Source organism: Alligator mississippiensis, unplaced genomic scaffold (genome assembly GCF_030867095.1).
Source record: "Alligator mississippiensis isolate rAllMis1 unplaced genomic scaffold, rAllMis1 scaffold_122, whole genome shotgun sequence".
Taxonomy (NCBI): Eukaryota; Metazoa; Chordata; order Crocodylia; family Alligatoridae; genus Alligator; species Alligator mississippiensis.
Window position 1 is genome coordinate 1 of NW_026775321.1, and position 25223 is coordinate 25223.

At 45.1% G+C, this 25223-nt stretch overlaps 1 protein-coding gene across 1 annotated transcript; it reads right to left on the minus strand.

Moving 5' to 3' along the window:
* Positions 1 to 1424: 1424 nt before the first annotated feature.
* Positions 1425 to 24790, minus strand: LOC132247117 (protein transport protein Sec23A-like). The gene is made up of 18 exons (XM_059720132.1): positions 24693 to 24790; positions 20659 to 20894; positions 19379 to 19436; positions 18569 to 18655; positions 17591 to 17827; positions 16963 to 17048; positions 16455 to 16599; positions 15556 to 15714; positions 14407 to 14522; positions 12650 to 12773; positions 11519 to 11599; positions 10960 to 11049; positions 10350 to 10456; positions 10003 to 10156; positions 6804 to 6881; positions 6320 to 6481; positions 5432 to 5518; positions 1425 to 1634 (listed from the first exon to the last, which is right to left on the minus strand). Exons 2-18 carry the CDS (start codon positions 20877 to 20879, stop codon positions 1440 to 1442), a joined length of 2187 nt encoding a protein of 728 aa, XP_059576115.1. The 5' UTR covers positions 20880 to 20894; positions 24693 to 24790; the 3' UTR covers positions 1425 to 1439.
* Between the last annotated feature and the right edge of the window lie 433 nt (positions 24791 to 25223).

The following is a 25223-nucleotide window of genomic DNA, read 5'->3' on the forward strand; positions in this document are numbered from 1 at the left end:
TCCATTTCAAAACAAAAACCAAAAAGGTTTCTTTGAGGGTGAGCATCCCTCTGCTGCACCAAGCGATGGTGGCTGAGATCTTCAGTACCACAGTGTTTTCACTTTGATGTTCCCACTAGGCTAGTGGTTTTCAACCTTTTCAGAGTCATGGCACCTCTCCACCACTTGTTTGAATGTGGCGACACCACTGGCTGAGAACTTCAATTTATTTCAGTGCTTTTCAACCAGGTGCTGCTGCTCCAGATAAAACTTCCCTGCATACCTGCTGCAAATCCAAACTGGGAAGGGCTGTTACATACACATGCTCCTCCTGCATTAGGGCTTTCTAATCAGCTTAAAACAGCAGCAGCTGCCTCATGGTGTAGCTCTTTCTGGTCTGGTGCCCCCTATGCATCTCATGAAAACAGGTTTACAGGACAACCGTCCTACTCACTTCTGTTTCTGCAAGAAGGAGCGTAGGAGGGGCTGGACTGGGAAGAGTTACAGCCAAGCCAGCTCCTGCCTGCAAAAGGCTAATAAAAGAGTCCTAATGGAGCAGGAGTGTGCGGGGGATAGTTTTACCTGGCTGCCACTGAGATGGCAGCCCCTGCATCAAAGCACTCCAAGTGAGAAGCACTGCACTAGGTGCCGAGAAGAATGCTCTGGAGACTCACAACCAGGAATATCCGCACCAGGACATTCAACACCATATCACTGATTTGGACCCTGGATAGTGACTACTATTTTCCTATTCCAGCAACAAATGAGTCAGTTGCAGATATTATACAATGAATACCTAACTAAAATGGGACTAACTAGGACCTGTCTAGTAACTTGAAAGAGAGCAATTATTTGTCACCTCTCAGAGGAGAAAAGACAAAGTCAAAAAGAAGAGCTACAGTGACACAGTCTTGACTGGTTCAGGAACCACATGAACAGTCAATGTTTATCAAAGAGTGACAGCTTCCTATACACACTCCAACTCATTGGTTAATATCTAAGCAGTCCAACGGGAAAATACGACTGGTGAGTCACATAGTGTTTCCTAACATATATACAATGCTTGCAGCAGAAGAAACATTTTCTGCAAAGAGCTGCAGGTAAGAAACTGAAGGGCCATTTGGACTCGGGCTGAGTGAAAAACAATGTCTTGATACATAATCAAATCATTTACCCACAAACCGCATGCACCTTTTTCCCCAAAAATAAGTTCTCCAAAATTGAGGTGCATGTCTTAAGCACAGAAGCCAATTTTCTTTTCCAGACTAGTATGAAGACGCTGTGTTGAAAACTGACTGTCAGCTTCTTTCTTAGTGAGCAAGCAGGAAAAGCACTGCCCAGTGTTAAGCTTTTCACAGCCACTCGCAGCTTAGTGGCTGAGGGAAAAGCTGGTAGCCATTTTGCAATGCAACCTTTCTATTAAAAAAGCAGCTCTAGGCCATGACTGGAATTTCCTTTATTCAAGCATACCAATCACTCACTGACAATTTCTGCCTTACCTGACTGCCTCCATGCTCTGTGTTAATATAACGTGGCATTGGGAACCGAGTCTGCAAGATTTCCTGGGCATCATCCAGAGGGGCTTGCAGCAAATGCTTGAAGTTTTCATATTCGGGCATGTCTTGGTAGCCAGCTTTCTGCCACTGTGCAATAGTCTATGCAGAAAAAAGAAGAGAAGGAATGTTCCATATTTCCTTGCACTTTATAACTGATGTGTTTTCATGTTAATACAGCAAAATGTTAGAAGTCACATTTCTACTGTTCTATCAATTACTAACTTGGGGCCAGATCCTACTCTACCTGTTAAGTGCTCAAGTAAAGTCCTATTCCACCCTGTGCAAAGCTCTAAAATCCACTAATGCATCTGTTTCTCTAACACATCATCACCTTTGCCTTTAAACAAAGTCACAAAAAACAGCAAGGAGGGGGAGGCATTACGTTTTTCAAGGACTCAGACAGGGTAAAATAGGATTGAACTGAGGTGCCTAAATCCAGTTAGGTACCTACTAGCTAAAGTAGGATCTGGCTCTTAGCATTTGCCTGATCCTCAGTTTAGATAAAGAATTTGCTGAAAAGAACAGACATTGAAAAGAGAGGTAACATGTTTCTGCAGTGGAAGTATATTTTAAACTGATGGTTTTCAATACATACAGAGATACAGAGAACACTTTTAAAACTGCCTAATTCTGAGTCCAACTAGGACTTAAAATACTATAGTGATAACTTCCTTTTAGTGTTCCACAATATATATATAGTTGAAAATTGCTCCATTCAATTTACAGATTGAATGCTTATCCCTTCCTTAATCCAATTTCACCAATAGATCTGACTGGCTTAAACTGCAACAATACAATGCAAGGCAATGCTTGCTTTAGGCCACAATGGAAAGCTCTCTCCTCCCACATAACTCCGTTGTATAACCTGTATTCATCTTAATGAGATCTGCATATATATATCTTCAGGAGAAAAAAACCAACCCTGTTAACAGCTGTTCTGTTTCACCCTAGAGGTTGCATGTCAGTAGTGGGTATGTAAATCTGGTGCATTAGACTGAAGTATTTTGATAGCCTTCAGGAAGTTAGCCACTATATACTCTGAGTGCAAGATCTGTTACATTCTGTTAGCCAAGAAATCCTTACAAAAAGAACACTCAAGGAATTAAACCCCAAATGCACACTGGATTAAAATGACAGTATAGTTATACACCTTATATATAAACCTTATAAGTATTTAAGCATACATCCAAAATGGATTCATTTAAAATGTCCTCGCTGCTGGAAAAAAATCATATAAACTGTCTGCTGATAGTGGATGATAGAGAGTGAAACGTGCCTGTCTGGTTTTACAGTCTAATTTGAGGGAGAGCTTTTCCAGTCACATTCAGGGTGTAGAACAACAGAATGATGCAAGCAAAGAACATAGTGGGAAGGTGAAAAGAGAAACAGGAGGCTTTCAGGAAAAGGAAAAAGGAATGAAAAAATGGACATTAAATTCTCTAGGAGAGTGCTATACCCATGGGCCATGGAAGAGAGGAAGGACAGGTGAACCAGCTTGTCTTTTTACATATACTGGAAGGGCTGGAACAAATCTAACAGACCTTTCCTTGAATAGCAGAGGTTGGGGCATGGAATATGTGCCAGTCTTCCTTCCCCGTCTGCCCAAAAAAAGGCAAACCAAGATGAAAGGGAGCCCAGTGAGGTGGAAGACAGCATAAAAAGGAGGAACTCTGTGCCACAGAGGTGCCAGGAATTCAGAGATGCAGCAAAATTTTTGGATGGTGATCTGAATGTGGAGGCCTACTAATGTCCTCCCAGCACCTGAATACTTAGAGGCCAAATCCTGTTCCGTCTATTAGGTGCTTAAGTGGACTTAGCTGCCACAATGCAATCCAATTCTATCCTTTTCAAGAACCAAAAAATACATTAGCTTGTCTACTGTAACATACCTTAAGATAACAAAATGCACCAACCCAAGTACCTTTTGTATTCACAGGTTTTCAGGGACCAAAGCACGGTGGGAATAGGATCACACATATGCCTACTAAGTGGAATAGAAACTGGCCTTTAACTTCTCTGCAGAACAAGAAGTGTCATCAGCGACTTGGACGAGGGGGTGGAAAGTACGCTGTCCAAGTTTGCTGATGACACTAAGATGTGGGGCGCGGTGGACACACTTGAAGGGAGAGAGAGGCTACAACTAGATTTAGACAGACTACAAAAGTGGGCAGATGAGAACAGGATGGGGTTCAATGTAGACAAATGCAGGGTGCTGCACCTTGGGAGAAGGAATCCACAGCATACATACAGGCTAGGGAGTTCCCCTCTTGAAAGCACAGAGGCAAAACGGGATCTTGGAGTCATTATTGACTCCAAGATGAACATGAGCCGCCAATGCCAGACTGCAGCCAGCAAGGCCAGCCATACCTTGTCATGCATCCAAAGGTGCATCTCAAGCCGGTCCAAAGAGGTGATACTCCCCCTCGATGCGACTTTGGTCAGGCCGCAATTGGAGTACTGCGTCCAGTACTGGGCGCCGCACTTCAAAAGGGACGTGGCCAGCCTGAAGAGGGTTCAGAGGAGGACCACCCGCTTGGTGAGAAGGCAGCAGGACAGACCCTATGAGGAGAGACTGAGGGACCTGAACCTGTTCAGCCTCAGCAAGAGGAGGCTGAGGGGGGACCTGGTGGCTGCCTACAAACTCATCAGGGGAGATCAACAGCAAATAGGTAGAGCCCTTTTCTCCCCAGCACCACCTGGGGTGATGAGGAACAATGGTAATAAGCTGATGGAGAATAGGTTTAGGTTAGAGATCAGAAGGCAATATTTTACAGTTAGGGTGGCCAAAATCTGGAACCAGCTTCCTAGGGAAGAGGTCCTCACCCCTACCTTGGGCAAATTCAAGAGGAGGTTGGACGATCACCTGTCTGGGGTCTTGTGAACCCAGCATTCATTCCTGCCTGTGGCAGGGGGTCAGGCTAGATGATCTGTTCAGGTCCCTCCTGACCCTAGCTACTATGAAACTATAAGAAGCAAGTAAGAGGGTATTCACTGTGAATACCCAGTATTCATATTTAAGTGAAAAAAATTGGCAAAATTTACCCCTAATCCTTGAAGGATGCTTGGAAGATATGCATTTTAGCACTCATTTCCAAATGCTGGCAGCAAGTCCAATTATGTTTCACTTGCATCAGTCAAGTTAGACATTAAATAAAGGCTACTGCTGCCTGTCACCTTCTTGTGTAGATTTGCATTTGCAGACTTTTTCACACACTGAATAGGGTCCTGTCCAGCATTCCCACTTTCAGCAAAAGCAATTTCAATACCTGATGCTGCACAAGGACTACTGCTTGATGACTGATGCTTTCCATGTGCCCTCACTACTCTGCTATTAATTTTATTCCACACCCTGGAAGAACTGAAGTATGACAATAATCTGTATAGAACACTACGCTAATCCAGTGGTTTTCAAATGCTCTAAAGTCGTGGAACCCTTTCATATCACTTCTGCTGCTGCAGAACTGTACCCCCATCCTAAAAACTGATGTGGAGCCAGACAATCCCCCAACGATGGCATACCATCTCCTGGCCTGCTTTCCCATTACCTCTAGTCTCTCTGGAATAGCCTGCCATCGGAGGTGGTTCAAGCACCTACGTTGAACACCTTCAAGAGTAAATTGGATGCTTATCTTGCTGGGATCCTATGACCCCAGCTGACTTCCTGCCCTTCAGGCAGGGGGCTGGACTCGATGATCTTCCGAGGTCCCTTCCAGCCCTAATGTCTATGAAATCTATGAAATCTCTCTGGATCCCCTGATGACCGATCATGCAAGCCCAGGGTTCCACAGAACAGTTTGAAAACCAATGCACTGATTCAAACTAAGCAAGAAGCTGTTTGTACAACACACAGGAATGGTCTGAGTAAGAGAGCAAGACAAAGAGTGTTTGCACTTTACCTCACCAAGGTAGATAACAATCTGGAAGAAAGTATCCATCAACAGAATTCTGTCAGCGAGAATGCTGCTGCTGTCCAAGAGCACAGGCTGGGAAAGATAAAAAACATTTAAAAAAAAATCAGTCACCATGAAGCCCTCAGGGTGAAACTAACTTTCAACATTTGGTGAAATAGATTGCTGTTCAATGATGATGCAGAAGAGAGCTGGCCAGCCTAGAGAACAAGCATCAGAGAATGAAATGCAAACTAGATAATCTTCCAAAAAATAAAATACAATGGCACCTGGTTTGCAACCCACTTAGTTTGCAGCAGGTTGTTGAATTAAGTATGAGGCACACAGCTGTTTGCTGCAACTTTTACACTTCTCCGATCAGATGGAGATTATCAGCAGTTTTATGCAGTTGACTGGAGTAGTGCCCTTTGAAATAAAAACCACAGCAAACATCTGGAGTACAACAGAAGTCCCATGCAGCTATTTGTTATGGCTAGATATATGCTCATCTAAGTCCACAAGCTCTCAGATTTGCCAGGGGAGTTAGAAACCTAACCTTGAAAAGTATCTGGATTCTACCATATGTAAAAAAGTTATTCCCCAGAGGCAGGAAATGTTAAATGATGGGCAGTGTCTCATCTAAAGACTATTGAGTTTATGACTATTACTTGATAACTTAAGCTTTTCATTTTAATTTCCCTTAAGTATGTACCTTTAAAAAATTAAAGGGAATTTAAAATTAAATTAGTATTTATGAATGTATGTTTACTATTTATAAATCTAATTTTTTTCTACATTACCCAAATAAGAAGCTGGAACATTTTTTATAAAAGTGTTGCTTCAATGACTGGCAAGACAATGATATGGCTTGTTCCACACCTTGTTACAATGGCTTACCTCAGGTGGTCCATAGAAAGAATAGGAATAAAGAATGGGCTGGATCATGATGAGAGACTGGGTCAAATCTTGTCGGGCAAAGTGATGGCGGTAATAGGAAGATTCATCTGGGCTGTTATTAAATACTTGAAGGAATGGAGATCGCCGCAAATGGAACATAAACTATGTGTAAAAGATGAACACAAAGAGGAACTTCAATGGATTTTTCCAACCCCTCTAATCACAACTACTGTCTGCCTGTACACCAAGTTATTGCCAAGGTCTTTCTTCTGGTTCGTGCTTCCAAGGTTTCCATGTATCAGTCATTTACATATTTTACTTGTAAGCACCAAGGAAATGACATACACCATAACAAGTTTAAAAAGCCTCCGTTCCTCACCTCGCTAATCTCAGATAACCACAAATGATGCATTTTATTGACATTTCTACCCTGATTTGTCTCTTTCATGGGAAGAGACAAGTCTGCAAGAAGTGAAGCTCATACCTGGGGATACAGGGAAAATGAATCCGATAATCTGAAAGAATTTGGATCATCCTTGTTGTATTGTCCAAACTTCTGACACTGTTGGTAGGAACACACACAGTCAACCTCTTTTTTATTATTAGCATTAATTCTTCTTATATACAAATTTTACCAAAGGAAACAAAATAGGAAATAAATAAAGAGAGGTAATACACCTGACAGTATTAAAACACCTGTTTAGTGACTTTGTTGCGGGAAGTGAATTCAGTTACCACTAATTTAAACTTCAACGTGTAAACAAGCATCAACAGCTTTGCACAAAGCCAAGTACAAACTAACCAAAGAAAAAAAAACATGCTTTCAAGAACATATAATGCTTTTTAATATAACATGTATGCTTCACTAAGGCCAAGGTACCTTGTACACTATGAAACACTGACTCTGTGTTCTGAAATAATGCTCCTTAGTTTTGATACAGTAGCAGACTGGAAAACTTAACTGCCCACGAGAAACACTGACAGTTTAAACTAGCAGTTCCCAAGCTGTGGGTCACAACCCCAAATGGGATCACAACTTTGGCAGATGCAGTCATGATAAACAGAGATCTGGGTCCCAGTGTGAAAGGGAGCACCACACTGCCACGGCACCAAGATGAGGCACAGCGGTGGCCCAGAGTTACACCCCCACTGCTGCCAGACAGGCAAGGGATGCCTGACCTTGGCAGCCATGGTGGCACAGCGCACCCTCCTGTGCTGGGTCCTGCCTCCTGGGCCAGAGAGCCCCTGGCGGGAGGGCAGCAGCGTGGGGAGCCCAGAGCCAGCCACAGGCAGCCCACACATCCTCCCCTCTCCCCAGCCCAACCACAGGCTCTGCTCTGGCTGTGCTGCCTGTGGGGTGGGGATGGGGAGGAAGTCAGGGTCTGCGCTCTGCTCCAGCTGCCACCTCCTGCCGGTGGCAGCCAGGCCTCATGCCCTGCCAGGGGGGCGGGCGCACTGGTTTAAATATGCATGTATGCCATATTTAAAACAGCATCCTGTCCTTGTTTTGGTGTTCAAGTTACTATTTATCTGATGTGGAGCAGAATTTAACAAACATCAGAAAGCTGCACCCCAGAAGCCATTGGGGTAAAAGCAGAGATTGAAGTGGCTGGGATATCTGGTGCCTATAGAAAAATGACAGGCAGTTTCGGGGGAGTATGAGAATTGCATGTTAGATGCTTCTGCAAAAATGATCCGTAGCAAAATAGTAGAAGTTGATGTTTAAAGTGTCATTAGATTTCTAATTTAGACAACCGAGATGAAAAGAAGCCACTCCCATGTCAGAGTTATAACTTCAAGCTGTTTGCAGACTCAGGGGCAACAGCACTGAAGCAGTTTGTACAGATTCATGACTTTTAGAGATTTCTTTTCAACTATAAAGACAAGAAACAAATTGTTTATACATGAAAATGTATGTTCTTGAGGAAGGGGTTGATTTATAGAAGTAGGGTCAGAAGGGAACTTGTAGATCCTCAAGTCCAACCCACTGCCCTAGGCAGGAGAGAAAACCGGGCTCAAATGACCCCAGCCAGGTAGACGTCAAGCCTCCTCTTACAGACCCCCAGGGTAGGAGCCATCACCACTTCCCTTGGAAGATGGTTCCAGATCCTAGCTGCCCTGACTGTGAAGCAGTGCCTTCGGATGTCTAGTCTAAACCTACTCTCTAGCAATTTGTGACCGTTATTCCTTGTTACCCTGCGGGGCGTTAGGGGGAACAGGGTCTCTCCCAAACCCTGCTGGTCCCCCCTGGTGAGTTTATAGGCAGCCACCAGGTCCCCCCTCAGCCTTCTCTTGCAAAGGCTGAACAGGTTAAGGTCCCGTAGCCTCTCTTTGTAGGATCTGCCCTGCTGTCCCCAGATCATATGGGTGGCCCTCCTCTGGACCCTCTCAATGCTGTCCACATCCCTCCTGAAGTGCGGCGCCCAGAACTGAACACAGTACACCAGCTGCGGCCTAACCGGTGTCGCATAGAGGGGGAGGATCACCTCCTTGGCTCTGCTTGAGATGCATCTGTGGATGCACAACAAGGTACGGTTAGCCCTACTGACCGTGACCTCACATTGTCAGCCCATGTTCATCTTGGAATCATAATAACTCCAAGATCTCTTTCTGCCACTGTGCTCTCGAGTAGGAAGTTTCCTAGCTTATAAGTGTGCTGCTGGTTCCTACTGCCCAAGTGCAGCACCCTGCACTTGTCAGTACTGAAACCCATCCTATTTTTGTTAGCCCACCCCTGTAACCTGTTCAGGTCCTGCTGTAATCTGTCCTTCCCTACTAGCGTGCCCACCTCACCCCAAATCTTGGTATCATCAGCAAATTTAAACAGGCTGCTTTTTACCCCGTCATCCAAGTCACTAATAAAAAAATTGAACAGTGCAGGCCCAAGGACTGAGCCCTGGGGGACTCCACTGCCCACTTCCCTCCAGGTGGGAAAAGACCCGTCCACCACTACCCTCTGTGTACAACCCTTCAGCCAATTTGCAATCCATCTAACTGTAGGTATCAATGCCACAGTCACCTCGTTTTTTTATGAGAACGGGGTGGGAGACAGTGTCAAAGGCCTTGCTGAAGTCCAGAAAGACTACGTCCACCACAACACCTGCGTCCAATGCTTTTGTGACCTGATCATAGAAGGCAATCAGGTTGGTCTGACATGACCTTCCCCTAATGAAACCGTGCTGGTTGCCCTTGAGCATCATCCCTGCTGCTGGCCCAGCACAGATGTGCTCCTTGATGATCTTCTCAAAGAGTTTCCCCAGGATTGAAGTAAGTCTAATGGGTCTATAGTTGCCTGGGTCCTCCCTCTTCCCTTTTTTGAAGATGGCGACCACATTGGCTTTCTTCCAGTCATCTGCCAGCTGGCCAGAGCACCACGAGTGCTCATAAAGCTGTGCCAAGGGCCCCGCAATAACCCCTGCCAATTCCCTCAATACCTTGGGGTGGAGAGCATCTGGACCTGCTGATCTGAACACGTCCAGCCCCTCCAGAAGCTCTCTAACCAGTCCTCCCTGACCTTAGGCCTGGCAGCGTTTCTCCCAAGTCTGGGTTGGTCAGAGTGGACTCTGTGGAGCCCTGATCACAGTTTGCATAAAGTATATTAAACTCAACAGCCATGTTAAATTTCTAGCCCCCAATTTTTATGACATCCAAAAACTTAGTCAACTATAGCCCATCACACCTACCAGTCTGATCAGCTGTCTGTCCAGCCACCTCAATACATCTGGTCCCTCTTCTGTTTCTGCTCTGTAGACTCCCAGTCGTGCCATTAGTACAGCAGCAGCTTCCTGGTCAAATGCAGCTTCTATATGCTGGAGCTGATTCTGTGCATCTGCCCAACTAAAGCATAATGGAAGTCAGTGCTATGTGCCTTAATCTTTATTGAAAACAAAAGCAAGCCCTGCTATATATGTAAAGCTCCCTGTATCCAAAGCACATAGATTATGGTGCTGGAAAAATTCAGAAACACAAACTGTGGTAAAGTGTATACCATCCAAAACCAGTGAAGTATGGATTGAGATAGGGAGCTTACTTTCTGGCTATCGTGGTAACTCGGATGCGCTTCTGCGTGCTGGAGTGTTGATACTGAGTGACAAACTGCACAGCACCTCTGCCACCCTGAGGTATTGGCGCATTGTGCTGCAAAACAGAAAAACTCCGAGTTACTACCGTAAGCAGTTTAGAGTGCCCAGAATTAGAAAAAACACAAAAGCAAAAACGCAGTGCATGTCAAGCTTGAATCCAAGTACAACTGGGAGAAAAACTGCCCAGGACAATTAGTTCAAGACTGCTAGGTTAGTTAGACACTTCACCAGACTCTGCATCAGCTGGCCAATAAAAGGATGGAAGTAGTTTATCCTCTCTATATTACTGGAAAAACAGCATTTTGAAGAAGACAGGTCTGAGCAATATGATAGGGAAGGAACAGAAGACAGAGTGGAGTATAGTTATCATGCAAAATAAAAATATTAAACTTCTGAAAGAAACATTATAATCTGTGTGAATATATTTTTTACCCAGAAAGTTTATTACTTGATAGCCTCACTCAGAAGAATCATAATCTCTCTTCCTGGATCTATTAAGCTGCTATAAGTAACATTATGCATTTGTGTATAAAGGAATGAGCAAAAAACTAGACTGACCTGATTCACCACTTCAAAATAAATAGCAAGGGTTGTGTTGGGATCCAGGCTACAAATTTTCCACTGGCAAGTTCCTCCAATACCAAGTTCCTGAAGAGAATTAAAAAAAAAGTAGCTATTTTTTATCTCTAGGACTGGATAAGTTAAGTGCATTTTGAGTTGTGGCTGAAAGGTAAGTCGAGTCACATGACTCTTGGATCCAGTACCTTCTAGATACAAGCTAAGGGGCCAGAACAAACTTTAAAAAATAAGTAAACTTTATTAACCAGCAGATAAAGCCAGAATTGTCTGCCCTTTCCAATGCTCCTTCTGTATCATTTAGCCATCAGTGGGATACAGTATGGCAGCCCAGCTGGAAAGCCCCCAAATCACTCAGAGATGAAATGCATTTCCTCCACAGTGTGTCCAATTTCCTTAATCTCACTGAATCCCACCACACTCCCCCACCAGTCTCTCCTACTCAACAGCACCTCGCACTGCTGTCAGACCAGAGCTAGCCAAAATCCCAGCTCTGTTCATCAGCTTCTTTAACCAAAAAGAATACTGGTGTCAGACTTACATTTTCAGAGACACACGGCCCTTTAGCATTTAGAGAGATGCATGGTCCAATAGCCCCTCCAATCTTCAGCTCCCTTGAAGTCTAAAATCAAATCAAAACTTTGAAAATGAAACCAAACACTGAATGTGAAGCATCAGAAGAAAAAAAAAAAAAAAAAGAAAACAGCTACTCAAGTTTAATCAGAAAAAGACTGAAAAGCAGGTTTCCTAACTGCAGTGCAGAAAGCTGACGGATTGTGGGTTTTTCTTCTCTAGTTGGTTAAGTCACTTTGAAAGACAGGCATCCAAGACTTTCTCATATCTGCTATTGCTGCAATTGCTACAGGGACATTGTGTAACTGCAAATGGGAAACCATATGTAATGCATATGGTTTTTATTGAGATCCATACAGTGATAACAGTTTGGAAACCTGTCATTTACATAATCTGTACCATGAAACCCACAATTCCCAATGGCAAATATAAAATACACCTTGCCAAATGTGAGCAGAAAGGGTAGTTGTTCATTTCTGCAAAGTTTAAACATTTAGGAAAAAACATTCTAACCTACCCCTTATCATTCTAAATTACAAGAATCTGACCGATTTCTTCTTGCTGCTGCTACTAAAAATCTATGAGCAATAGCATGGGAAGGCATCAAAGCTACTCCCGGTGAAAACATTTGAAAAACGAAAGCAGAGATGGAAGAAGAGCAGTGGAGGCCAGGCCTTTTGTTACTCAATACACTTAAAGATAGGATCCAAGAAGGAATACTCCTTTCTTCCTTCTAGCAGCCAGTAGGGCCCAGTGTACCTCAAGTCCATGGGCTCAGCACCACATGCAGCAATCTGCCTGTATGGAACAGTTTGTGGGACTGAGACCTTGGGTCAGATCCTTAGCTGTCAAGCATCTCAAAATTCCTCCCAGGAGCCCTTTCAACTCAAATACCCATGCACTGCCATACACACTCTCCCTGTCTCTTCAGTGGCATCTGCCATCAAGAAAGGGCCACAGGAAACTTATTAAAAAAACCTCACTAAAATACTAAAATACTGTGCTGCAAATGTTGAGCTCGAAAGCATCTCATTTCCCCCAGCTATTTAACAAATTAATTCTCAGTGAACATTCTGCTGTGTCTGACCAAATGTCTCACCTTCACGTCTAGAGAGGCACCAAATGCCATTCGAAATTCCCCATTGAAATCTTTGCTGAAAACTCGCTGGAATGTCTGCTTGAAGAGAGAAGTGTTGAAGGAGTCTCCCATCACCATGTGACCCCTGGGAAGGGAAAGTGACAAATAAGGGAATTAAAACAGCAACTAACTAGATCACTTCTCCCCCCCTCCCCAATCCCCCAGCTCCTCCCTCATCACACAAAAAATACCCTGAAGAAAACAGCTGTAAAAAACTTGCATAGCCTTTCAAAGCAAGAACTAACAGTAAGATGATGCAATTCTACGCATACCAGGGACAAGTTTATATATGTGGAAGCTTGGTGTTAACATAAAATGACAAGCACATTTAGTATTGCAGAAAGGACTGGACTGGCAGCTCTGGAGTCCTTGTTTTATCCACACAAAAAAAGCAGCATAAGACAGCATGGCAATAAGGTCAGTCTGTGTGCTTCACTGGGACAGACCATTTCTAGGGCAGGAAGGGTAGCTCCATCTATCAGTTGCTTTCTGATGCAGATAGTAAATCAACCTCTCATTAACTCTTTAGATGCAATAATGGTGACCAGGGCCACCTCAGGGGGGAACTGGGGCAACTGCCCCAGGCCCCACGCTTTGGGGGCCCCGCAGAGCTGGGCAGAGCAGCTGCAGCAACTCTGCGCTGCCAGCTCCTCATCCAGCCGCTCACTACACCTGCCCCCCTCACCGCCGACACCGATGGCCGTGGCAGCTTTTTTGGGTCCGAGGTGGAGCGGAGACGGGGCCCCGCATGAGCTGATTTGCCCTGGGTCCCACACCCTGCTCAGGTCAGCTCTCATGGTGACTACACTTACCCCCAAACATCATCTTTCCTTCTCTTGCTCCTGCTGAATCCTCCTCATCTATTCCATCCACCTCCTCAGAAAAAAGCCTGCACAAGTGGGGGGCCCTCACAGCACAGATCAAAAGTCAAACCACCCCATACTCTATTACGCTGAAAGAGGAAAAGGAATTCTAGATGTGAAGGTTCTCTACTGAAAGCACTCTGGATCCAGACAGATCAGCCAACATATTCAATAGATCTCAACTGGAAGACTAGAGACAGACACCACCCCTAAGACTCCCCATGCAGTCTCTCTAGAGAAGGTGGCTTCTCCATATAGGCTGCCAGTGAGGGAGTTAATTAACACCAAAAGGAAACTCTTTTCCCTGACTCTTGACTTAGAGAAACCAAGCATCCACAGAGACCCAAATCAATCTAGGCCCTAGCAATGGAAGGTTCCAGCTGTCATAATCAATCTCATCTGTTCTCTTATTATTCTATGTTGTAGACTACTGTACAGAGTTAACAGATACTTAAAGGCTTTGCTCAAACACACTGCTCAAGGTGCAACTCTGTGGCTACCACTGTCCTACTCTTCTTTCAGGAAACATATGTGCAAAACCTGAGCAAAACGTAAGGTGTCTGCAAAAGATACCATCATACAGCATTTAGCTGCCAGTTACAGCATTAAAACAGCCTTCTCAAAATAGGTCATTTGATTTGCTACTGACAACATCCCAATTCATCCTATACAAGCTGCTCTGGGCCATGATTTTAAGATACTGAAGTGAAGGGGAAGCTTTGTCACTGAATTCAGTGGAGGCAACATCAGACCACTGATGTTTAGAAGCCAGAAACATCTGTTCTCCATCAGACCTTTGATATCACATCCCAAGAGGTGTGGGTCCATTACATTGTTTCTTCACTGCAAACTTACCCAGTGAGGTTTGTACAACACTTCATCTCCAGAAGGCCAGTTTGATCAAGAGCGCAAGCGTAAATATCAATGCAGTGACCATTGGCTGCAGTGCGATTAGCCAGAGTCTCATAATGCTGTAGAGGAAGACAGCTTACTATTTAAAAACACTCCGACAGAATTTCCTTGTCCTATAGCTAGGTCTGATACAGGAATTTACCCATTTTAGTGACAAAAAGCTTTTTCTGTTTTAATAATGGTATGCCATGCCCTAAAAATACCAAATACCAGAACCATTACAGGCAAAGAGCATTCCATCAGAGCCTACTTTTAACTTCAAGGATGTTTACTAGCGTATGCTTGTTACAAGTCCCCCTCCATGCCAGAACTCAGAGAATATGAATTGTTAAGGCTCTTCTGCTCACACTCATCTCTTAGTTCTGGCAGTCCCTGGTGGGTTAGTCAAGAAGTCATCTGTCACTCCACTATTTCTCAAGTGCAAGGCGTATTTACTATAGGAATACTCAGTGTAAAACATATCACTTATCTACTGTCAAGAAAACCATGGAGGCATTCAAAGAGTGTTTCTCAGGGGGAGACACATAATTTCTCTTGAATTCTGGACAAAAGACAAGTTCAGATACTCTTTGAAGCTGAAAGACAAGCCTTCCACCCTTCTACTCTCTGAGAAAGGGTTGCTAAAATACTTTCTGATCCCTAGAGAGAGACAGGACTGTACTGACCAGAAACAGACTAAGGCTGATTTAAACTTCTATTTGAGTTAGCAAAGCAAGAGCTCAGCTGTACATTTTTACTTCAGCAGCTGGCTGATGGAAACCTCATCTGTACATTTCAGGGAGGCTCAAGTACATGTCTGGGAGTTCAGGAGCCACTGCGATAAAGAACTAGAATATACTTATTGATGACTGTCACTCAGGAAGCGGTGAGCAGCATAAAGGTAAAGCTCACTAAACAGAGACCTGGAAATAGTATTGGTTCCCTAGAGACAGAGCCCTGAGCTGGCAAACCCATGATGATGTTACCACATACATCCTAAAGCTCAAAAGATGTCTTGCCATTAAACTGATTATGTTCAGCCTGCTGGAAGGTCCAAGATATTGCTTGTTCAGCAAGAACGAAATCTTCCCTTTGGAAGAGAGCACTACCTACCTTTGTGGCCTTTTTCATGAACCGTGCATTATCCTTCTCTATGTCATGCCAGGAACGAATGGGGGTTTTCAGTTCATCTCCTACTACCATGCCAGGTCCTTGTGTGGGTGGACCACCTGTAAACAACATTATTCTGGCCCCTGTGTTTGGAAATGTGCCCTAAAATAAAATGAAAGCTTTCTTAACAGATGTTCAGATTAAATGAGAGCAATATTTCCACTATACTCAAAACCTGTGTCTATCCTCCTCTATAGCACCTACCACACTGATCCTGATGGAGCCTCCAGGCACTTCCTTAATAAATAAATATTGACTTTTTTAAACTAAAACAATGGGGGTTGCTGCACCCTGATCAATTTGAAAACACAGGGTAGGTCCAATTCATATTTTTACAGCATGAACCCAACCACATCTGTTCCCATCTTCCTTGCTATGCCTCAGACTATTCAATGAAACTGGTGTATAATAGCACCCAGCTCTGATACACATGGAAGTCAGAAGTTAACATTTGTAAAAAGCTTCTGAACTCCTTGAATGTCTGGGGCACACAACAATCAAACCATTCCAAATTGTCACTGATGGGAAACTGGTTGGCCATTGTGTGAAATGCTCTGGCTTCAAAACCAGGGAGTGAGCACCCAGTTCAGCATGCCTGGGTGAGTAAGTGGGGGTGCAGGAGGCTGCTTGCACAGATGTTTAGGGATCAGTGGTGGGTCAGCAGAAGCTGGGGGGGAAGGGGCACCCTAAGGTCCTGGATGCTACTGCAGCCAGAGCAAGGAGCAGTGGCCCAGGAGCCACACGTTAACCCCTTATGAGCTCTACGTGGCATCTGGCTCAGATTCCAAGATGCATCGGCCATCCCTGCTTATCTCTCAAATGGACAGTGAAACTGGGATTACCTCCAATAAACCAACAGCAATCGATAGAGCTACTCCAGTCGATCGCAAGGGTCTCTTTCCCTGAGTCACTGGCCATGGGTCCCTTTGCAACTCCCCGAGCAGATCTGTCAGGTTCATGTCAATCTTGTGTATAGGCTGCAGAAACCTGAAAGAGTTGAAAAGGGTTTTTATGAGGTTATACAGCTTGGAGAAGAAGCATCTGCTTTGCTTACAAAAACTGTATCAATGCATTTAACTTGCATCAGATACTAAGGACTATGTCCATCTTGCTTTTCAAAAGATAATACAGAAGAAGGCACTCCAAAAATCCTATAGACTGTCCACTGCTCTAATAAACCTTATAGACACATCTCAACAATCAAAGTTACAGTTTTGAATAAGTCACTACAATTAAATAGTGCAATCCAAGCCATTTTACAAGGGTTCCTTTTGGGAAATAGATGATACTGAATATCAGGCACCTGCCCTCTTCTATCCTTCTTGTATATAGTGCTTTGTAGAGACTTACCTGCTTGAAATAACTGGCTGTTCCTGAGGTTGAAGAGGTCTTCCCTGCTGAACAGGGACAGCTGGCCTTGTAAGACCCAACATATCCTACAGAACACAAGGCACAGAGCGGCAAAGAACTTATTACTGAAACATCAAACCTATTTACCACTTATCCATCTACCACAGGTACATAGTTGGCTCCCATCTGTGCAGTATCTGCATGATTTGCAGCTATTAAGGCGTTTTTCCTCACACAGCTCTATGAGGTAGAGTATTGCTATTATGTCCATTTGACTGACAGCTCAAAAAAGCTAAGTGTGCTGCTCAAGATCACACAGGAAGTGTGGGGGTATGGTAGAAACTTAAACACAAATCACTGCAAGGTTAATAACCTATTGTAACATGTGTGTTACAGTGGTACCTAGAGAGTAATTGGTACCAGTTCTCCCAAACACTGAGGTAGACAGTCACTTCAACAGCTTCAGGAGAGGTGAAGGGAGAGGGAAAAAATAGCACACATGCAGAGCCCTTACCACTGAACCATCTCTCCTCTGCTCTCTACTAGCTCAGGGTTGGACATGAAGTGTAAAAACACTTAACTGGAGCTACCCACTGTATTAAGAGCAGAAAAGGAGCATAGAACATACCTGTATCTGCTTAGCTGTCAGATCTTTGGTCCCCCTGAACACATAGCTTTTGGAAATCCCTTCGCAGCTCAACTCATGAACCTGGACCATTCTGCCGAAAGTGATCAGCCCCACCAGAGCATCTGGGTGCAATAGGCTCAAGGACATCTGCAGGGATTCCTTCAGTGCCTGCAAGTCCTCCTCTTCCAAACACGTGTCAACTACATAAAGGAAGATGAGCGGTGTCTGAGGACCCCGCTGATGCAGAAAGAAATAGGTTTAGTGGGTCTGTATGTACTCAAGTGACACATTCTGCACCCCTCCTTTAGCTGGGAGCTATCACAAAACAAAAGGATTTCAGACTTTTGTAAATATGGTAAAAATATTTCTATAACAATAAGGAAATCCTTAAGTCTTGCAAAAGAAAAATGCACAGGGTTAGGACTCTGCAAAATAAAATGCCAGCTTTCTGAGCTATCACAGAATTCCTCTAGAGCCTCAGTACTCTGCTGCAGGGTCAGCTAAAGACAGGCTACTTTTAACATAATTGGAAGTACCAAGAACAAGACACAAAGCAAGCAAAGCAAGCCCTATTAGGCTTTATCTCTCTTGTGACTTAATCTGAAGTCATCGGAGACACCTACTGAAGTCAGTAGGTTGGCAGGTAACCACAAGTTTCACAACACAGCTTCTCTCTTAATTAAAATCAAATACCAAGGAGGGGACCATTAAGGCAATATAATTTCCCCTCTCCAGGCTTCACCTTAAAATGAATACACAAATTACAAGAACCTAATTTAAGCTAACCAGATAGAAATACATTGTGTAACCAAGAGATCAGACAACTAAGAGGGATATTAAATTCTCCTTAATTAACCAAATGCACTGTATTCATGGAAACAATTCAGTCACATCATCGTAATTAAAACACATCTTTCAGCATACATGTACATTTTAAATGTTCCCTGAGAACTTCAGACCTGACCATTCTCAATTTACCTGAACAATGTAGTCGATGGTGGAAAACTGAGGCATAAGTTCTGCTGGCTGATTCACCTCAGATATGCCTGCATATGCAGGAGGAAACTGAAAAAAACAACAGAGCATTAGGGTAAGGAATTTAACTGCCAATTATATGTACAATTACAAAGGCATCTTCTGCATTACGATGGTTATGACGTGTGAGATAAAAATAGGGGAAAGTGTTTAATTCAAATACCTACAGTTGAATCACTTATTTGCTGGTACTGTGACAAACATTTTTAGCTGAATAAAGGCATTTATGGCACAGCTGTTTCACTATGAATGGATGGCAATGGTAGGCAGCAGCGGGTAGAAAGCTATGAAGTACAATTCGATTCGGATGAAAGTTTTATGCGCCACCTACTTATCAGATGAGACTAGATAGTCATATGATGTAATGTTTCTGATGGCAAGATGTCCACTTCCAGCACAGAAATTTCCTATTCAGGAAGAACAGAAGACAATGTGCCCTGTCCTCACATCATACATATGGACCATGCCAAACACATGGCACAAAACCAGCTTCATATCTGCCGCATACAGCTTGCACGCTGGCTAAACTGACCTAAAGATGTGCCTAGACTTGAATATTTTATCCACCATGCTCATTAGCACAGTGCTGATTGAAACACACTAAGGAAGAGGCCAAGGAGGAGAATCTGGTTACGAAAAACGTTCGCTTATTTTCACATCCGTCACTAAGTGAAGCTTTCAGTTAAATACACTGAGGTAAGAAGGGAGCTGGTAATAAGATAAATGAAAGAACAAGGCATTTTTCCAACCTACCTGGTTTCTCTGAAAACAGAAGTTACAAGCCCAGAGCTTGGCTCGATAATCCACTTGACTAGAAGAAAGGAAAGAGAGAACAGTCAGTACAAAGGTATAAATTTCATAGCCAACCACTTCTCATGGCTTAGAGGTAAAATGTAAGTAACATGAGGAAGGGCACTTGATGTCCAAAAACTTGTCCAACAGGTCTCCTCAACTATATAGTTGGACTAGTAAAAGATATCACAAAAAAAATCCGTGGCGCGCACACATTTCCTGGACCATCACAGCTATAACAACATTCCAACTTGTGTGTAAATGAAAAAAATTTAAATCCACAATATATACCCTTTAATGTTAATAGTGGGGTTAGAGGGCATCAGACTCATAATGCATGTCTGTCCTTCAAACGTACTGTGCCAGACATCAGCTTACTCGAATTGCAGCTACTGCTGAATGAACCAAAAGCAACAGGGCCCACTAGCAAGGCACTGCAGGTGAGCTAATCGGCACTGTGAAAACGCAGAGCCAATTAAGCTGTCTACTGCATCATTTGAAAATGGCTACACTGCTTCTAATTCAGGAGGTAACACGTACATACACACAAAGGAAAGCAATATTTCTGAGCACACTGAATGTTCTCATTACTTGTATTTGCAGCAGTACCTGAGAAGCCCCAGTCAAGGATAGGTGCTGTACAAGATGAAAAGACGTCTCCCTATCCCCTTCCCAATACGCCATAAGATATATGACCGGACTGGGAGTTTAAGACGAGAAAGTGCTTCCCTCTCTAAAATAATAGCAAATTTACAAACAAAACCTTTCTGCTTACATCAAATCTTGCAAGAAGATTGTGTATTGGTTTGGTTTCTAGCCTCTCTAGCAAGATCGCAATCTAATGAGCACACCATTATGGCATGTGGAAACTAATTAATATTTTTGTTTAATTAAGTTATATCAGGTAGGGTTAATTTCTCAGTGATGATAATAGGACTGTTTGCACATCGATTCTAGTTTTCCTTTAACAGTTCCCCTCTATCTCAGCCCTGGGTAATCATTTGTTTCTGCATCCCACCTTTTCTTCTTTCTCACTTTGGCCACTCTGAGCGACGGTGGCCAAATTTACTTATCACAAATTGCACAGCCATTTTAAGTCTCTGAACACTCTATTTAGAGAGTCTCTTGGGACAGACATTGACCTGAGAGGAGACAGAAAGTGGCGGAGCTCAAGAAAAAAACCAGATTCTCATAAACTCTATTTTCATCCATTATTAACATGTATAGATAAGAATGCCTACCAAAGTGGGTTCAGTACTGCTTTGCAAGTTGGCCTGCTACAAAGCACTGGTTCATACTGTACAGGCGGCAGGTCTGGACGTTCCTTCAATGGGGTCAGCAGACACGCCAAGGGCACAACCATTCTTGTGGCCTCCAAACGGCTGGAGGGCCACACGTTCCAGCTGAAACGCACCCCATCTCGCTCTTCATTTTGCTGAATAAATTCCAGATATGTCGCCATGGAATCAGACAGATTCTGAAAGGAAGGACAATAGTAGTGACACATATTCATCCAAGAACTGCTTATTAGGCTGACAGCACCACAAAAAGAGAGTAATATTTGGCAGATAAATATAAGGTGACAAGATCCCTTCTCTGAAGAATCTATATTCCTGCTAACATTTATGGACAACAATAGGTCTACTCACATGGGTAAAGTTATACATATGCAGAAGACACTACAGGATGTGGAAATGGGTGACATAACTAGTGAACCCCGCAATAAAATAAACCAGGACAACGACAGCCACCTCCATGAAGCACTTACCAGTACTGGGTTCACGGTAGCAAAGAAATATTTAAAGGCCACTTGAGTTCAGAGTTCCCCAAGAACACAAGAAGACCTTAACCCCCAAACAAAACTACTGTACTATCTTTTTCCTACAAAGACTTATTCATACGTCACATTCTAGTTCTCCAACATCACTGTTTTCCTCAGTCTCTAGACCAGTAACTCCCAAACTGATAAGGGTATAAGGTGATGTGTAAGAAATACTGAGGGTTAACAGAGGTCTGTCCGTCCAAAGAGCATGGGAACCACTCCTCCCATCCCATAATTCCAACTTGAGTGGACTAAAAGAGTATGTAAACTGCAAGCTCCTAGGCTCCTTCATATGGAATACTTTATCCCCAGCCCTTCCTATGCATAACAGAAGGGGGCTTGTCACCTGAACTCTTCATTTCAGCTACTATGGTGGCATGCAGCAGGGAAAGTAGTTTCCCAGGTAAACATGATCCAAACTATTTAGGGCTTCCAGGATAGAAATGTGACCTTAAACAGCACCTGGATCCAAGCCAGTAGCTTGTGCCAGATTTGAATCTCCCTCAGCTACAGGCAGCCATGCTCGGTACTGGCTGAAGTTTTTGAAGGGCTTCAAAAAGCAACCCAATGTGAAGTTTATTTTTGCAGTGATCTATCCCCTGGCAAGACAGATATGTAGAAGACTGTATCAATGTCTGTATCCAAAAGGAACAGGACACACCCTCCCTGGCAGGTACAGATAAGAAACCTGTCTGACTATCACTACAGTCAGGGGATACAGTGGCAGAGCAGTTAAAGTCTCTCTGCAGCCCCAGAAGCATGACTGAGCCTTGTTTGGGACACATGGCAAAGGTCACCCCAAATGACCAGCTGTAAATGGGAAGCACCCAGGAGAAAGGAAAGGTCAGACCCATGCAAAATCAAGTACATAGGTCCCCCACTAACATGTAAAGAGTCAGCAGTGTCAAGGGCTGCAAATAGATCCAAAACAATCACCATCAAGACCCAATCTCCTCCTGATGACCAGAAATTAATCATCTGTGCCCCTCTCTAGTTCCCACACATGCAACCAAGAGCTCAAAGGGACTGAAGAATCCAAATATTGCTGTAGAGCTGCCCTATTCATTATCATTATCACAACTGGGAGATTTAGGAAACTGAAATACGTGAGGCATTACCAGGGCAAAGGGATGGGTTTTTGAGCAGATGTCCAATAAGTAATTCTTAAAACCACAGGTGTCAAACTCATCCAGTCCCATGGGCCAGATGAGTGGCATGAGGCCGGTCTGCAGGCTGGGCTAGACTGGACCCACAGACTAGCCTACACTCCAGATCCCATGTGTGTCTTGGAGTGGCTGGAGTAGGGGCAGTGTGCAGACCAGTCCTTCTATGGCTGATGGTATATGGCCACAGAGCCACCACCACCAGGGCCTGGGTTGCATGTGGTGGCTACTCTGCTGCTCCAGGACACAAGGTAGAGCAAGCACTTTGTGCAATGTGCCAGACCACCCAGTGCAGCCTGCATACCACCTGTGAATCACTCTGAGACCTGTAGGCCATACCAAGGACCAGAAGATACAGCTGCTTGGGCTGGATCCAGTCTGTGGGCCATATCTTTGACACCCCTGCTTTAAACAAAAAACATCATTTTGCTCTCCAGACAGAAAACATGCATAACTAATAGCACGCAAGGTCCCTAACACACTTACCTGGTTTTCTCCTGTTAGAAAAGATGCAGATCTACCATATTTCATGGTGTACAAAGTCGCCACAGTGTATAAGTTGACTCCATTTTTCTGATCCAAAACGTTAGGAGTTTCATATATCTGGTGTATAAGTTGACCTAACTTTTTGGATCAGAAACATGGGGTCGATTTATACAAGCCCCTGTGCACCCACACTGCAGGCCAGGCACCTGGAGGATAGATACATGCTGCAATGCTGCTCACAGGGGATGGAGCCACGCTCGGCTGGCATGGCCCCATCCCCACGAGCAGCGCTGCCTAGGCCATGCCAGCCAAGTGCTAAACCCAGTACCGCTTGCAGGGGCCGGGGCCAGACTTAGTGCCTAGCCGAGCAACGTCTCCATTGTGATGTCAAGGCCCACATGCCACACTCAGCCTGGGCCTGGGCCCCATGGCCTCCAGCAACAGGGATGCTGTCGTAAGTGAAGAGGGTCGGGTCAGGTCAGGTCAGGGCTGGGCTGGGCCAGGGTTCAGCCAGGGTTGAGGCTCAAAAGTATTGATACAGTGTATAAGTCAAGGTAGAAATTTAAAGGTAAATATTTTGGCTCCAAACCTCACTTTGTACACAGTGAAATACAGAGACTCAGGAAGAGTAGCTTCTACTTCCTCCCACACCCTCAAAGCTTTAAGAAGTTTCATGACCTGAAACCCAAGTAGAGGAAACTGCACATGTGTGTCTCTTCCTCCCCATGGAGCCAATTCTGCTTCTGTTGAGGGAATGAGTTGAGCCCACAGCACTTCAAACCTGACCACAATTTTTTTTTAATGATGAGAAACAGCTGATAATACTGTTCCCTGCTACAAAGAAAGATTAAACAGACCCAACATCTTCCTCTGGCTCCTGACACAGCTCCACATCCTCTCCCCGCTGCCTTTCTCTCCCGGCTCCGCTCCACACAGCCTCACATCAATGCCACACCACTGCCTGCATCTCTGGCGGAGAGGACCAAGCTGCCAGCATCCCAGCCCAGCTCCTAGTGGCACCCAGCTCATCACCTTGGCATTGGGGTTAGACTGGCAGAGCTGGCACAGCGAAGTGCATATACCTGACTCACATGAGATATACTCAGAGACTTCCAATAGGGATCCCCAGCGTCAGACCAAGGCCTAATCATTTCCAAATTCAACTGGACAAAGCCCAATAGTCAAGTTCCAAAATTTGACTGAGCAGAGAGAGCTCCACCGCCAAGTCTGCGCGGCTCTACCATCAGGCCAATATCCTCCCTCCCAAACCCAGCGGTCCGGGGCTTTGGATGCCCCACAAATCAAGGCAGGCCCAACTTCTCCAAGGCAGTACAATGGCTGTTATTCTCCCTCTGCCAGAAAATGAGTGAGCACCAAGAGCTGGCGTTCCCGAGGGATGCCAGGAGCCCAAACCGGGGCAGCCAGTATCCATGGAGGTTGGCACCCATGGAGCGGGCGGCCCCAGTGCCTGCGCCTTGGCAGCGCAATGCCTGACCCACAGCGCAGCCCTTACCTGTGGGGCTGGAGGGCAGCAGGGGGGATGACACTGGGCGCCCGCTGGGACGATACAGGTGCAGCAGCTGGGGGGCACCTCGCGGACCTCAGCTGAGCCCGGCACGCGGGGCCCCATGCCACCCACCCAACAGGCTTGTGACGTTTATGACGTCAGCAAGGACAGGCTCCTTGGCAATGGGGGGGTCCCGCTCTCTCCCATGGGGACGTGAGCCCACCCCCACGATGGGATCCTCCCCCAGCAGCGATACGGGGAGAGCAGACCCTCAGTACAGCACCCCGAGATTCCTACCTGCCGAGCCGAGCCGAGCAGACCCAAGCCACTCCACCGCCGCCAGTGAGCCCTGTCCCAGCAGCCTCCGCGCCCAGAAAGGACAGCTCAGCGCCGGCAGCCCGCCCTCAAGCAAGATGGCCGCGCCCTCACGCGACATGGCGGCGTCCAGAGGCCTGGGCGCCAGCCTCGCCCTTGTGCAACATGGCGGCGCTAGAGCCAGCGTGGCGGCATCGCCCTCATCTAATATGGCGCCACTTCGGCATTTACGCCTCGATGATGCCATCGCCAGCTTGGATAAGGGTGCCGCCGCAGCGCCAAGGAGTTTCGCCCCTACCAAAGATGGCGGATGCCTCTATAAGGAGCGTTCATGACGTCACAAGGACGGGCTCCTCCCACTTAGCGCGAGGGTTGAGGGCGTCACTCCTGACTCGCCCTTGACCTTCTTGTGGGGAAGAGACGGAGGGAGACTCCCTCCATCCCGGCGTGTATATTCACAAATTGTTAGGGGCTGGAAGGGACCTTGAAGATCATCGAGTCCAGCCCCCCGAC